Here is a 15,292-nt window from a genome sequence, read left to right on the forward strand (position 1 = left end):
AATAGGGGTGCTGATGCAGGCTGCTGGGACTGGGGCTTGCCTGGTACCAATGGAATGGAGCAAACTAACTGGGCCAAGCTCTTGTTTTCGATCTCATAGGCACTGGTGAATGGAGCTAATCACTGATTTTTAGTCAGTGGGCCAATAACCCATGGCTGTGGAGTCGATTCCGACTAATAGCGACCCTATGGGACAGAGTAGAACTGCCCTATAAAGTTTCTAAGGGGTGCACGGTGGAGCCAAACTGCCGACCTCTTGGTCGGCAGCCATAGCTCTTAACCACTACGCCACCAGGGTTTCGTAGTAGGACAGTAGTAGCTAAAAAATAAAAGTGAACCAATCTGATTAAAATTAACAGGCTGTATTTGTTGATTTCAGCATTGTCTTGTAGGTCATTGCCAGATTTGGGAATGTGACTCCCTAAAATTGAAATTTGAGTGTTTGAAATTTTGACCACATTGATTATTTATCTAAAGACAAGGAACAGACCTCTTGGTATCTTCTGAGGTTAAACCTGGCATTATCAACTAACCACAACTGGAAATTAAAGTTGACTTTCTATCATGAAATTCCAGAAGCTTTCAAGGAATCACAAGGATCCTTGAATCCTTTAGGCTCTGCTCACTGACACTGTCTAGACCCAGCCTTTTGGGTGATTGATTGGAAGATGATCAACCTGGGGCCTGAGAAGGGGGTGGGGCGGCGGGGGGAAGGTGGGAAGTTGAGGCTTTGTGTGGGCTGCCTTTTGCCTCTGTCTATACTAAAATCTGCACATTTTGGGTCTTGGTGAACTTTTCTCTTTGCTAGCTCCTCAGACCCAGCTTTCTACACCATCAGTGATAGATAATGACTGCTGCTTCTCTTAGGCGTTATTTCATTACCTACATCCTTTATAACACTGGAAGTAAAATGGTGCCTGGTTAAAACCTGAGATGAGCAATTGTGGATCACTTGTGTTGTAACATCTGTGAAAAGGATAAAAGAAAATTGTTAACTGGCATTAAAGAATGCTGCTAAACTGAACTGGTGAGTGAGCATACTCTTTTCGATTTTGAATAAAGGAATCTTGTCATACCTTATGCTCAGCTGAAACATGGACTACAAGTAATGTGACTTGACAATTTTCTTTATCACCTGACTGGCAATAGACTCTTAGAACTACTTTTCTATCAATATTTTAATTTGACTGTGTGTCTTAGCAGGTGTCATCATCTAATAAAAAAACAGTGGTTCAGAACACTGCTTCCTCAGTATTAAAGATGGCGGTCAACTTTAGGGATTCTATAAGATTCTTAAACTACTTTTTCTCCATAAAAATGTTACTATCTCAGAGGCTAGTTTATATCTCATAGCTTATCATTCTTTAACAAGTATACCCGTTGCTGTCTAGTCGATTGCAACTCATAGCAACCCTATAGGACAGAGTAGAACTGCCCCACAGGGTTTCTAAGGTGCGGCTGGTGGATTCGAACTGCCAACCTTTTGGTTAGCAGCCGAACGCTTAACCACTGCATCACCAGGGCTCCCTTTAACGAGTAGGAGACTCTGAGTATGAAATACTGAAATCTTAAACATCAATTTCAAGCCATCACTCCTTAGAGAAAATAAATTGTTTCTTGAAGGCTTAACACAGTCTCCAGTGTCTCTAAGTTTAGTTTAAAATATGCATACTGAGAGTTTATGCATTTAGCATTGAGCTGGATGCTGTGACATAACATTTTTAATATCCATTTTAATAGCCATCATTTATGGGGGCCTATTGTGTTTTTTTTTTTTATTGTGTGGCAGATATCCTGCTTATTTCTTTGTATATATAATTTTGAATCTTCACAGTAGTCTTCTAAGTTAAGTTTTATTAGCCCACTTTACAGATAAGAAAACCGAGACCCAGAATAGCATCGTATTTTACCTAAAGTATAGAGCTAGCAGAGATGAATTCTAGATCTTTTATGTTAAAAAGTGTGCTGTTTCCACTTTACCACTTGAGCTTCTCTTTGGTGAAAGAGTGATTTCCAGAACTCAGGGACAATGAACTGAATGTGGGTGATAGAGTTTATAGAGCATCTTTGATAGATTTTTTATTCTTTTCATTTTCTCCACTGGTACTTCATACTTCAGCTTAGAAGGACACTCTATATCTTCGTCATCTGGACCATACAATACCTGGCACGTAAAGGATGCTCAGTAATTAATTGTTGATTGAATGAATGAAAATCATGGCAGTTGGACTGGCATTGACAACCCCTCCCCCAGTATTTATACTTGTGGTATCTAATGGAATGTTAATTTATCCAATCACAGTGCAGTTGTGAAGGTAAACGTGATAGAAATACTAGGTGATGCATTTTGAAGTCAGCTAAATACATGTTTTATTGTACCATTAATTGGCTACAGCTCTTTGAAATTAAGAGTATGTTCTTTGACTACGAAATTGGTTCATTTAGATAATAGGAATGGTAAGGACACAGAGGGGGTCATTACCTCACGTAGCCTTTTGATATCACGAGGACTGAATGCAGTGACATACAGTGGGGACTTGGAGCATGTTTATTCGTTTTAAAAGGATTAAATTGAATAACCTTGCCAGGAAAAAAACAGATTCCAGTGCTTCATTTAAATTGTTTTATTTTAAGCATATTATTCTCTATTTCGTAGGATTTGGTGGCATAGTCGTTAAGCATTTGGCTGCTTACCAAAAGGCCGACAGTTTGAACCCACCAGCCACTCCTTGGAAACCCTGTGGAGCAGTTCTACTCTGTGCTATAGGATGGCTGTGAGTTGGAATCTACTTGACGGTGACGAGTTCGGTTTGGTTTGGTCAGATTTGACCACACAATTTAGTTCTTAATTACACAGCAGATGATACTGTCCTTTGACAGTTTCCTGTATTTGGTCTTGTTTTCCTAACTAAATTATAAGTTTGTGGAGGGGAAACCATGTCTCATCCTTCTCTGGGTCCCTCTCAGGGGCTGACTTCATTCAACAGAGTTGATGGCTTCTCCGTGATGTCACTAACTGGCTAATCTCTGTTGGGCCTTTTCTGAGGTGTGGGAATGTTTTTAAGTAAGGGCTGTGTTCTCTGTTAAATGTAAAAGACACCCAGCAGAGTAACTGTTTAAATTTTATAAATTTGTTCTTCTTCTGGATAAACTAGCAGATCAAGTACTTCAAGAGCTTGGTGGGGTCAAGCAGGAAAAGTGCAAAACTTTGGGCTATTTTGGAAGGTGGACCTTGAGGTGCGGTAAGCAGGGCTATATGAGGTCAAAGATGGGCTTAGGGTCAAAGTCCGTTAAATGGGGGAAAAGATAGTCTCTTTAACAAATGGTGCTAGCATAACTGGATGTCCATCTGTAAAAAAATGAAGCAGGACCCATACTTCATACCATGCACAAAAACTAACCCAAAATGGATCAAAGACCTAAATATAAAATCTAAAACTATAAAGATCATGAAAGAAAAAGTAGGGACAGTGCTAGGGGCCCTAAAACCCATTGCTGTCAAGTTGATTCCAACTCATAGAGACCCTATAGGACAGAGTAGAACTGCCCCTTAGAGTTTTCAAAGAGTGCCTGCTGGATTCGAACTGTTGACATTTTGGTTAGCAGCTGTAGCTCTTAACCACTATGCCACCAGGGTTTCCAGGGCCCTGATACATGGCATAAATAGTATACAAACCATAACCAACAATGCCCAAATGCCAGAAGAGAAACTAAATACCTGGGAGCTCCTAAAAATCAAACACTTATGCTCATTAAAAGACTTCATCGAAAGAATAAAAAGAGAACCTACAGACTAGGAAAAAACTTTTGGCTAAGACATATCTGATAAGGGTCTGGTTCTCTAAAATTTACATGATACTGCAACACCTCAATAACAAAAAGACAAATATTCCAGTTAAAAAATGGACAAAGGGTATGAACAGACACTTGACCGAAGAAGACATTCAGGCAGCTAACAGACACATGAAGAAATGCTCATGGTTGTTAGCCATTAGAGAAATGCATATCAAACCACAGTGATTTCTCTTCATATATATATATTTTTGTTATAGCTGAAGGCTTGCAGTGCGGGTTGGTTTGTCATTCAAAAATTTTAAGCACAAATTGTTTTATGACACTAGTTGAACTCTCTATATATTTTAATGGAGCCTTGGTGGTGCAGTGGTTAAGAGCTTATCTGTTAACCAAAAGGTCGGCAGTTCTAATCCACCAGCCACTCCTTGGAAACCCTAGGGCTCAGTTCTACTCTGTCCTATAGGGTCCTTATGAGTTGGAAACCACTTGATAGAAACAGGTTTGGTTTTGGTTTTTAATCTATAATTTTATTTCCTGTAATGTTAAATCTTTCAGCATTTTAATATCAATAGTTAGGATACTTCTGTGTCTCCAAAACAAACCTTTAACTGAGCTAATAGTCATAATTCCTGACATGTTTTGGGCACTTATTATGTAGCAAGTACTGCTCTGAATGATTTATTTATTGATTTATTTAATCTTCACAACTCATAAGTAAAAATTACTATTATTCCCATTTTACAAATGAGCAAACTGAGTCAGAAAGAGTAACTTGCCCAAAATTAATCGTTTAGTAAGAACCTTAGAATCTGACCCAAGACTGTTGATAGGCACAAAATAGACCTAATACAAAACACTAATGGTAATATATGCTAAAATATTCTAATTCCTATCAAAAATACTTTATCCCCAGAAGTGATTCATCAGATGAATTAAAATTATTAAAAAAAATAAAAAAACCCACAACAAGAGACCATCTCACCTCAGCAAGGCAGGCACTAATCTAAAAAACATAAAATAACAAGTGTTGGAGAGGTTGTGGGGAGATGGGAACTCTTATGTACTGTTGGTAGAAACGTAAAATGGTACAGCCACTTTGGAAAACAACATGGCACTTCCTTAAGAAGCTAGAAATAGAAATATCATATGATCCAAGAATCGCACTCTTAGGAATATACCCGAGAGAAATAAGAACTGTCACACAAATAGACATATGCACACCCATGTTCACTGCAGCATTATTCACAGTAGCAAAAGATGGAAACAATTTAAATGCCCATCAACAGATGAATGGATAGACAAATTATGGTACATACACACAATGGAATACTACACAATGATAAACAATGATGAATCTTCGAAACATCTCACAATGTAGATGAATCTGGAGGGCATTATGTTGAGTGAAATAAGCCAGTCACAAAAGGACAAATATTGTATGAGACCACTATTATAAGAACTCAAGGTTTAAAAAGAAAAAAGCATTCTTTGGTGGTTACGAGGCTTGGGAAGGGAGGGTGAGGGAAAATCACTAACTAGATAGTAGACAGGGGTCAGCTTTGGTGAAAGGAAGGACAGCACACAATACAGGGGAAGTCAGTACAGTTGGACCAAAGCAAAAGCTAAGAAGTTTCCTGGATACATCCAAACACTTTGATGGACAGAGTAGCTGGGACTGGGGCCTGGAGACCATAGTTTCCTGGGGGCATCTAGTCAATTAGTATAACATAGTTTACAAAGAAAATGTTCTACATCCCACTTTGGCGAGTAATGTCTGGGGTCTTAAAAGCTTTTGAGTGGCCATCTAAGATACATCTGTTGGTCCCATCCCTCTCAGAGCAAAGGAGAATGAAGAAAACCAAAGACACAAGGAAAATACTAGCACAAAAAACTAAAGGACCAAATGAACCAGAGACTCCACCAGCCTGAGACCAGAACTAGATGGTGCCCAGCAACTACCAATGACTGCCCTGACAGGGAGCATTACAGAGAATCCCAAATGGAATGGAAGAAAAGTGTGGAGCAGAACTCAAATTCACATCAAAAGACCAGACTTAATGGTCTGACAGAGACTGGAGGAACCCCCGAAACTATGGCTCCTGGGCGCTGTTAATCCAGAACTGAAACCATTCCTGAAGCCTACTTTTCCAGCAAAGATTAGACAGAAGTATAAAACAAAAAACAGTGCTCGCGAGGAATGTGTTTCTTAAGTTCATGCAGATATATATGAGATCAAATGGGCAGCTCGTGTCCAAAAGTAGGACGAGAGGGCAGGAAGGGACAGGAACTGGTCGAATGGACATAGGGAACCTGGGTTGGAAAGGGGGAATGTGCTGTCTTGCTGTGGGGATTGCAACCAATGTCATAAAACAACATATATATAACTTTTTGAATGAGAAATTAACTTGAGCTGTAAACCTTTCCCTAAAGCACACACAAAAAAAATTGGTGGGCTTAGGGGGAAGGTGGTTGTGGACTGATGGAGAATCCTGTGAACAGTTACCGTTTAAAATTATTTGTAAAATAGGTAGTATGTGGTGGCGCAGCGGTTAAGCACTAACCAAAAGGCTGGCGGATTGAACCCACCCAGTGACTTCACAGGAGAAACACCTGCTTCCCTAAAGATTACAGCCAAGAAAACCCTATGGGGCAGTTCTGCCCTGTCACATGGGGTCGCTATGATGGCGCTCAAAAACAAGAACAGTACGTTAAAACCAGCCTTAACAAAATGGTTAGGAATCCTTAGCAGTGACGTTTGTGTCGTCTGTATTCAATTTAATTTTAAGCTCATTTTCCTTAATTTCTTTTCTTTTCATTCTTCCCATTCAGAAGCATCACTGAGCTGAACTGAGACCACCGCACACTCCTTAAAAAGTGTTCCAGCTCATTGTACACTTTCTGGGTGTCACTTTCCTGACTCTCTGCAGTGTGGGCTTTCTTTTCTTCATGGCCGAAGCAGCTATTTGGTCATGCTTGACCTCGTGTGTTTAGTTTGAGCAATACAGTGAGTTTATTTTGGTTGGCTTGTGAGAACGGTGCCTTTTCCTATTTTCTGTTCTCCCAAAAGTTGGCGTTCCCTTGCCAAAGCACATATGGTAATTGCCATATTTCTTTTGAGGTCTGGGATTGCTCTCTTAAACTTGAATCAAAGGAAACACCTGACTGTTCTAGGCTTTTGTTTAAATGCCAACGCCAGCATGTAACTTTGTACTCTGCCTTTTTGCACATTTCAGTCCGTGCTAGATAAGCCTGGGTTATGCCCTTGGCCTGCCTTCACATTAAGGACACTCAGAGAAATCAGTCCTTTAAGACTTGTCCTGTACAAAGGTAGCTGTTGGCTTCCACTGTGGAATGTGAGTCTGGGTTAGGATTGGAGAAGAATGCAAACTGTCATGTTGTTAAATGTTTTTCTCCACGTACCATTCAGGAAGGCTCATCAAAGTTTCCCTAAAGTGTGCAGAAACATCTGAGTATGCTTCCCCATAAAAATCAGTGATGACTTCAGAAGTTTTCCTCAGCAGCACACCTTGTTCCCAGAAGCAGAGAATTCCTCAATTTTTCTTTGTGTGAAAACCTCCTGGTTACCTGTTCTAGGATCTGGATCCTAAAATTTAAATTCCAAGGAGAATTTGGAAAGGATGATTTGTTGTGTGAACCTAGCTTTGGGGCGTCTGTTTTCTCTTCTGCATCAGCCTCTGCCTCCCTGGTATTTCAGGCGCCAGTCCTTCTAGGACAGTCAGGGCCCCCCTAACAGGGAGAGTGGGCAAAGCTCTGGACTCTGGACTTCCAGCCAGAGGCTGGAGTTGTGGTCCACGTTGTCTGTCATTGCCAAGCTCTCTGGGCTCCTCTGCCTCCTTTGTATCATGTCAGACACTGACATGAAGGCTCCTTGAACTTCCGACTTGCTCTGTGTTACTCAGCAGGATAAAGATGGTCCCTCGTCTGTCACCATCCAGGAAACCACCTGTGATGCAAGAGAGGGTCTGATTAAACCTAGAATAGACTAACCTTTCCCTTGTCTCACACTTGGTGGGCATCTTCCATAGGAAGGGCCTGAAACATAATTCCTGCTGCTTGCTTTCCCCATAGAAGAACAAGTAGGGAATTCTCCCCTTCTCCTTTATGGCTCCCTGTCTCTTCACACAGCCTAAGCGCTGCCTGCCAGCAGGGGACCTTTGTGTGGAATCAATGGCCCAGGTAGGACACGTGTAGAGACACAGGGGTGTGGGTGGAAGATGAGGGCACCTCCTTTCAGGGTCTTAGAGTGAGTTCCTCCAGGGAGCGGAAGTGGCTGGAGTCTCCTCTGACCTCAGGGAAGGAATGCACAGAGGCAGCCAGGATTGCTCAGGTGCCTCACCTGTGAACATCAGCGTGTGCTGGAGAAATAGTCCAGCCACCTAAAAAAAACCAAACTCACTGTGGTCGAGTCAATTCTGACTCATAGTGACCCTATAGGACAGAGTAGAACTGCCACACAGGATTTCCAAGGGGCGGTTGGTGGATTTAACTGCCAACCTTTTGGTTAGCAGCCAGTCTCTTAACCATTGTGCCATCAGCGCTCCGTGTCCAACCACCTAGAGATTGATAAAGGCTCAAAATCATTTTTACAGATTGTTTTCTTAAATTTAGTATTTTAATGACTAAAGAAGCAGACCAATGGATTATGTTCGATGCAGAAAACACAGAAAAGTAAAAAAATCACTTAATGACGTTATTCAAAGGTAGGTAGGAGTCCTTTAGTGACATAGAAGGAATAGTGAAATCTTCACTTCTGACTCATCGTGTGTCATCGTGTGTCAGTATCAAGGCTCTTACACTGTCCCCACTCATATGAGTCGGAATTGACTCGACAGCAACGAGTTTGTTAACACTCTTCCAATTTAAAAGCAGTACAAAATTTTCAATAAATGTTTTATTTGTTAACTTATTTAAAAAAATGGTTAAGCAATCAGCTACTAACTGTAAGGTTGGCGCCTGAGAAGACAAGCCTGGCAATCTGTTTCTGAAAGGTCACAGCCTTAAAACCTTATGGAGTAGTTCTGCTCTGCACACACGGGGTCCCACGACTTGGGGATCGACTTGACTGCAGCTGACAACAGACATCAAATGTTGGTATATATTCTTTTAATCTGTTTTCTGTGTGAAGACATATTTTTCTCCCGAATTGATACCGTGCTGCTTTCTTCACACAATGACATATGGTATGTGTATTTCCACACCAGAAAATGTTCTTCACATGATCTGTTAATGGCGGCATAGCACTCAGCCCTCTAGATGTGCTAGTATTGATAACAAATGCCCCGTTAGCAGTTTTCAGGGCTTGTGCATAGGATAGTGCAGAACCGTAATTTGGAGAGTTTGTGAATTAAGATTATCATACAGAATGCTAGTCTCTAGATAGTCAGGGATTGTTTTCCAGGACAGCTCTCGGACTTAAAAATAGCATCTCATTTCCTAAGGAATAGCTGTTAGGTGCCGTAGAGTCAATTCTGGTACATAGCGACCCATGTGATGGAGTCAAATGCCACACAGGGTTTTCTAGGCTATAATCTGTATTGGAGCATATCGCCAGGTCTTTTCTCCCACGGAGCTGCTGGTGGGTTTGAACCAGTGACCTTTTGGTTAGCAGCCAAGTGCTTAACCATTGCACCAGCAAACTAAAACCAGATCTGTTGCCATAGAGTTGATTCCGACTCCTAGTGACCCTGTAGGACAAGGTAGAACTGTAAATCCTCATGGAAGCAGATTGCCATGTCTTTTTCCCTCGGAGCGGATGGTGGGTACGAACCACTAACCTTTTGGTTGGCAGCCAAGTGCTTAACTACTTCACCATCAGGGCTCCTTAAAGGAATCTTAAAAACGTAAAAAAAAGGGAAGCTTTACATTTTTTACTTACAGTGTTCTATAAACTCCTACTAATGTATTTTAAGAATAAAAGTGGGTCTCAAAGAGAAGTCTGCTAGATGAATCAGAGTTGGCCGTTAGGGAAAAAGGTCGATTTTTCAGTGACGACCTGTGGTCATCCTGTATTTAGGCAGTCAGAGGGTCCCTCCCCTTGGGGACTGATTTCCCAGTGTGGTCCCTGACGTTTAGGCACTGTGAGCACGCTGTGTTTCATTTATGGGGACCACAGGCTAAGGCTTTGGAAGTTACTAGCGTCCATCATTGTTGGGATTACATATTTGTTCTTATGCTTTTGATATACAGACGTCTTTAAAAAATAACTCAACATATTTGCTATTTAACCTCTTTATAACAAGATTCTAGTTAAGCAGAAAACCCGTTTGTAAAGAAGAATCCTTTTCACTAGGAAATTACTGACTTTATCTAGCTGAAAACAGGTAAAATTTAAGTGTCTCTTTCGCCCAATTTTTTCCTTCCATCAAAACCTCTTAATGCCTATGGCTGTGAAACTGTGTATACTTTTACGTATTTCTTGTAGGAGGAGGACCAGGTAATTGGAGTAGCATCCGGTTAAAATTAAGTGTTTCTTTAAGCAAGCGCCAGGTGAGAGGTCAGGAGCTGTAGTCCAGGAAGCCACTGGTGAATATAGGAAAACAGCCCAACTTCAAAGGTTTGCTAACGATAAGTCTATGTGGATCAATGATTTAGTGTTGCCTGCAGTGTGCGTGGAGCCCTGGTGGCACAGCGGTTAAGCGCTCTGCTACTAAAGGAAAGGGTGGTGGTGGGAACCCACAGCTGCTGGGAGGGGAGAAAGATGTGACAGCCTGCTTCCGTGTAAATGACCTTCCTTGTTTTCCTTTATCTTTGGCTTGATCAGCAGCTAAAGCAAGAATAGTTACCATCTGTTTTATTAGTGTTGAGTAGGTTCCTTCGCAAATTTATTGGAAGAATTGAACCCCAAATCGTTTTTATTGTGGTGATTTAAGCTGATTTGAAGACCTCTCTGACTTCCTAATAATTTCAATCAGTTCTTTTTCCCTCCATAATTCAATTTTTTTCTATTTTGCTTAGCCATTCTTTCCCTTTGGGATCTTTTTTTTTTTTTTTTCTGGAAGATGTCTTTAGTGGAATTGCAAATTGTTCATACCAAGCTGAACCAGCCTTGGAGAGTTTTTTCAGGCAGGGACGGCAGAGCTAAGGCAAGGTCCAGCAGTGAAGAGAGGATGCTGGGTGCCTGAATGGGAATCCTGGAGATGGCACGGCTCATCTCAGGGAGCAGCAGTGCCTTCGTTGATTGTGACCTTTGAGATAGGGTCCAGTGTTGCCAAAGGATCTAGAAGCTGGTTTTTTAAATTTACTTTATTTTTAAAATGTGTTTAAAATCTTTTTTTTAACATCAGCACAAAGTTTTTTAAAAAGGAAAGAAAATGCATCAAACAAAAATACATCCGTGGCCTAGATTAGGCCCACAGGTGACCAATTTGCAGCCTTTGCTGCAAGAGATAAGCTTTGCCTTTTCAGAAAATAACAGTCATAATTAAGGAGGATGTTTGGATGCCTAATAGCTGAGATAGCCTATTGTAATCCCCTTTAACAAGGAAGTACCATTTACTTATCTCTCGCACATAACTCTCCTTAATTACATCTTGTAACTCTGTCCTGCTATTTTGCCACTTTCCTGGCACAGAGCAGACTTTCTCAGAAGAAAATGGAATTTTAGGCTGACAGATCTCCAGCCAAGTGTCTGATTTTTAAGTACTGTGTTTTTACACAAATAACGTGCGAATACCCTCTCCACGAAGTGTTTTCATAAGTGTCACTATGCCAGTTTTTTTTTTTTTTTTTTTTTTTTACAAAAATACCCGGGGGGAGGGAGGGCTTGTTTGGCAAACAGACATGGAAGCCGTATGTAATGTGTGTAAAATGTGCTACATGCATTTATCCTGCTTCCACATAGCAGTGCTAAGTTGAACCTGGAAGAATCTATTAACACAGCAATTGTAGAGTTTCAGTATCCTTGAGTGTATTAGCAACTCACGGTTAAAAAATCTGAAAATTAGTCTTAGCTCTCTTGGTTATCAGATGGTTATTCATATATTTTCTTTTTCTTCCTTTAAAGATTTGAACATGGAATTCAATCCTTCAGACCATCCTCGGGCCAGCACAATATTCCTCAGTAAATCTCAGACAGACGGTAGGTTACTAATTTGTTTATGTTTCTTAAAGAAAATTTAAAGAGACTCATGTTAATTATTTTAGGTCTTGACTTTTAAGTATATTTGATTTTCAAGGAGAAGTAGAATTTCCTGTAATGCCCCGCCACCACCCCCCAGCATGTTGTTTGGTGGTGGTTCCTTGGGGTTTCTGTGTTTTGAAATAAGCAATTTGTAGAATCATCTATTTGAAGCAACTACCTTCATTTTGCCTATTAGTTGGATTATTTCTGTATATACTGAATAACAGGAGTTTCTACCCTGAGAGTCAGAAATTTCCCGTTTACAATTGATATTTGCATACATTTTCAAAAATCAGAAGTGTTTATTAGTTTAGACAGTATGTAAAAAAAAGAGTAAAACAGTATACTTAAAAGAAAGCACTGTTAACTACCTCTGTTGTGTCTTTGAAAACCAAATTGAACCAGTCGACTACGGAAAGATGTTTTCTTTTTTGCTAGACTTCCAATAACCAGGGTATTCTTATAGACCCTTGATCCTTGTGATTCATCCCTGGTATATGGGAGATTTCTCCCAGGGGTTTTTCTGTCTTTTCAGCTCCTGGGTTATCTCACTGTACCCTGGCCCCTGGATCCAAAGAGGAGATAAATGAACACAATACAATGAAAGCAAATTTTCTCAAGTTGGATTCTTGTAGAACAGCGTATTGTAGTGATCAGGGTGTTAGATTGCTGGAGTCCTACACTCTGTCTCTGACTCTTGGCAAGTTACTAAGCTCTAATTTAGAGAAGATCCTAAATTGACTAGAAGTAACCAAATAATGTTTAAGAAATGAAGTTTGTAAGAATTGGTAACCCTTCAGTAATGGTTAGGTAACAATTTTGGCAAGATATAATGCTGACATAAAATTAATAATAAATTAAGCAGGACATTGACTTCATCTGAAAGAATTTGGCACATTGATGAAAAATAAATACGTTCCACAGAGTAAGAATAAATCAGTGTGGGCATCAAATACTTGTGAAGCAGATTTTGAATGTTTTGGTTTGTGGATAAGAATCAGCATGAATCCATTCCCCCAAGTGTGGAGATCAATCCAGTCTCCGCCTTCGTGCCTCTCAGTCATCTCTGACACCAGTCACCTACCTGGTGCCCCCTCTCTGACCCTAGCCACATGGAGCTAGGGTAGGCTCGCAGGTTAAAAGGCATTGTTCTTCAGACTGCCAAGCCGCAAGTTTGGGAGACTGCACGACACCTTCACTCTCACCTACTGGCTGCCCCGTCTCTTTTGGGTTCGATAATTCACTTGAACAAATCACAGAATTCACAGGAAGTTTTTTTTTATTATAGCAAAAGGATACGAATCAGAATTGTCATAAGAAAGAGATACACAGGTGAGGTCTGGGAGGATTCCCAGTATGAAGCTGCCATGTCTCCAGAGAGGGCACTAACCTTCCCTTTGCCAACCAGGAAGCTCTCTGAGCCTTCGAGTTCCAGGTTTTATTGGCCAGTTCTGCATGCAGAGCTAAATCATGTCTCCTGATGCTAGTTGATATTGGCCTCTCAGGTGAGTCTTTTCTGATTTGGGAGCCCCAGGTTGCCAGCATGAATCCTCAGATGTGGCCTGGAAGTCCCAGACCAAGGCACCCCAGTTACTCCAGGGGTTATTTCTCAGGAATCAGGAACCAGCTCCACCTTACTTTGAGTAAAGCTAAATTCACTTAACAATTGGCTACAGAAAAACAATTTTTTTCTCTTGGCCGGGTGATGTGGGAAGCCATTGGAAGGGGTAGGCTATCAGAAGGGGAAGAAAGTGGTATTGGAGATGAGGGTTTAAAACAATGAAAAATGAAAGTCCAAAACATTTTCTTGCAGACACTTAATGATAGTGTGAAAACAAGTTGTAAGATAAATTCAGGAAACAGAGACCAGCATCATTCAGAAAATGTTCATGGCTAGTAATCTTGCCAAGATTCACACGGAATTACGTTAGAGCCTATAAGTGGATGCCACCTCTTGATCGATACGGTAAAAGGGAAGTGACCTAAGAGGTGAATTGCTCCAGAAATGGATTGGGGAAGTATACTTTACCCATCAACTTTGCTCTAGATTTCATTCCCTTTCTTCTGGAACATTAGGGCATCAGTTACTCTGACCCTTTCTTTTGCTTCTTTAGTTTCTCTTTGAATATTGGATCTTTCTATTCAGTGTGGAAGATACTTGAATCTTTCAGGTTAAAGCAAGAAAAGAAAACATAATACCCTTTACCATCTCTGCTCCTCTGTTTAGTGAGAGCTTCTGCGTCATCTTTACATTCGTTTTTCAACCCGCTGTAACCATCCACCAGTGCCGGTCTGGGGAGTGTGCCGAGGCCGTTCTGCCTCTCTTATCTCCTGCTCTGTCATCATGGCACTTGATGCCGGTTACTATTGCTTCTTAAAACTTCTTCCATTTTGGCTTCCTGTCTTTAAACAGGCCAGTTTGCTGAAAATCAGTTCATCTATTGAACAAACCCTTTGTAGCTAGTTAAAAGAAACAAGTTTTTATAAATTGGTAAATTTGGTTACTTTCATGAATTAATTCTTGGGTGAATTGATTTTCAGAGCATTGGTTTTTGGAAAATTGGCCCTGAGAAGTTCTCTCTCTTTCTGTAAGCCCCTACTAAGACACCTTAATAAATATGTTCATCCATTTTATCATATTAGTGTTTTTCAGGGTTCTGGTACTTTGTCCTCTTTTTGGTCTGCATAGAATTCCTCATGGCTTCCATGCCAGCTATACGTCTAGCTAGACTTTTCTCTGTGGCATTCAGAATATGTGTATTCAGCTGCCTGCTGGACATCTTTACAGTGAAGGCTCGTGGTTCCTCTAACTCAATATGTGCCGAACAGTACTTATTACTTCTAATGAACCGCCTGCATTTTCCAGCACCGCCCCCCCCGTTCCCCATACCAGGAAAGCCTTTCAGTTTTCCTAGCCTCTTCCCTCTTCTCATTTCTTCCATGAAGGCAGTGGTGCTGGAGCCTATTGTGCACATCACTTCCCAGCTCCACGTTCTGTGACATCATAGCCTTGGTGGAAGTATTTACACCATGGTAACTGGCAAATTTTTTTTTAACTGGCAAATACTATAAGTCAAGTCATTCTGTTTTGTGGAGAGTCGTCAAACGTTTACTAGCATGCTGCTGCATCCAGCTAATCCAAGATTTATTGATTTTTAGTTTTTAAACATCCCTTGAATCTGGCTCTTCTTTCTCATTCCCATTGCCACCTTAATTCGGGTTCATAATTTCTCACTTAGATTACTGTAGCAGCCCCTGGATTGGTCTCTCTGCCTTTGACCTCACCCCTCTCCAGTCTTACCTCTACACCACTGTAGGTGAAGGGACTTTCTGTAAATCAGCTCTGATTGTTAACTTG

The 15,292-nt window shown here is 40.9% G+C and overlaps 2 protein-coding genes across 2 annotated transcripts in view; both read left to right on the forward strand.

The window, feature by feature from the left end:
* CREM (cAMP responsive element modulator) overlaps nucleotides 1-11,882 on the forward strand; it is a 477,898-nt gene extending 466,016 nt beyond the window's left edge. The window contains exon 5 of the transcript XR_007517470.1: nucleotides 11,818-11,882. The gene's annotated coding sequence lies outside the window, so the exon portion shown is untranslated. The remainder of the gene's footprint in view (nucleotides 1-11,817) is intronic.
* The window catches only part of CCNY (cyclin Y), a 258,996-nt gene that overhangs the window by 156,476 nt on the left and 87,228 nt on the right, over nucleotides 1-15,292 (forward strand). Inside the window, exon 2 of the mRNA XM_049885058.1 lies at nucleotides 11,818-11,892. Within this exon, the coding sequence (XP_049741015.1) occupies nucleotides 11,818-11,892 (75 nt within the window). The remainder of the gene's footprint in view (nucleotides 1-11,817; nucleotides 11,893-15,292) is intronic.

The sequence above is a fragment of the Elephas maximus genome, chromosome 4 (genome assembly GCF_024166365.1).
Source record: "Elephas maximus indicus isolate mEleMax1 chromosome 4, mEleMax1 primary haplotype, whole genome shotgun sequence".
NCBI lineage: Eukaryota > Metazoa > Chordata > Mammalia > Proboscidea > Elephantidae > Elephas > Elephas maximus.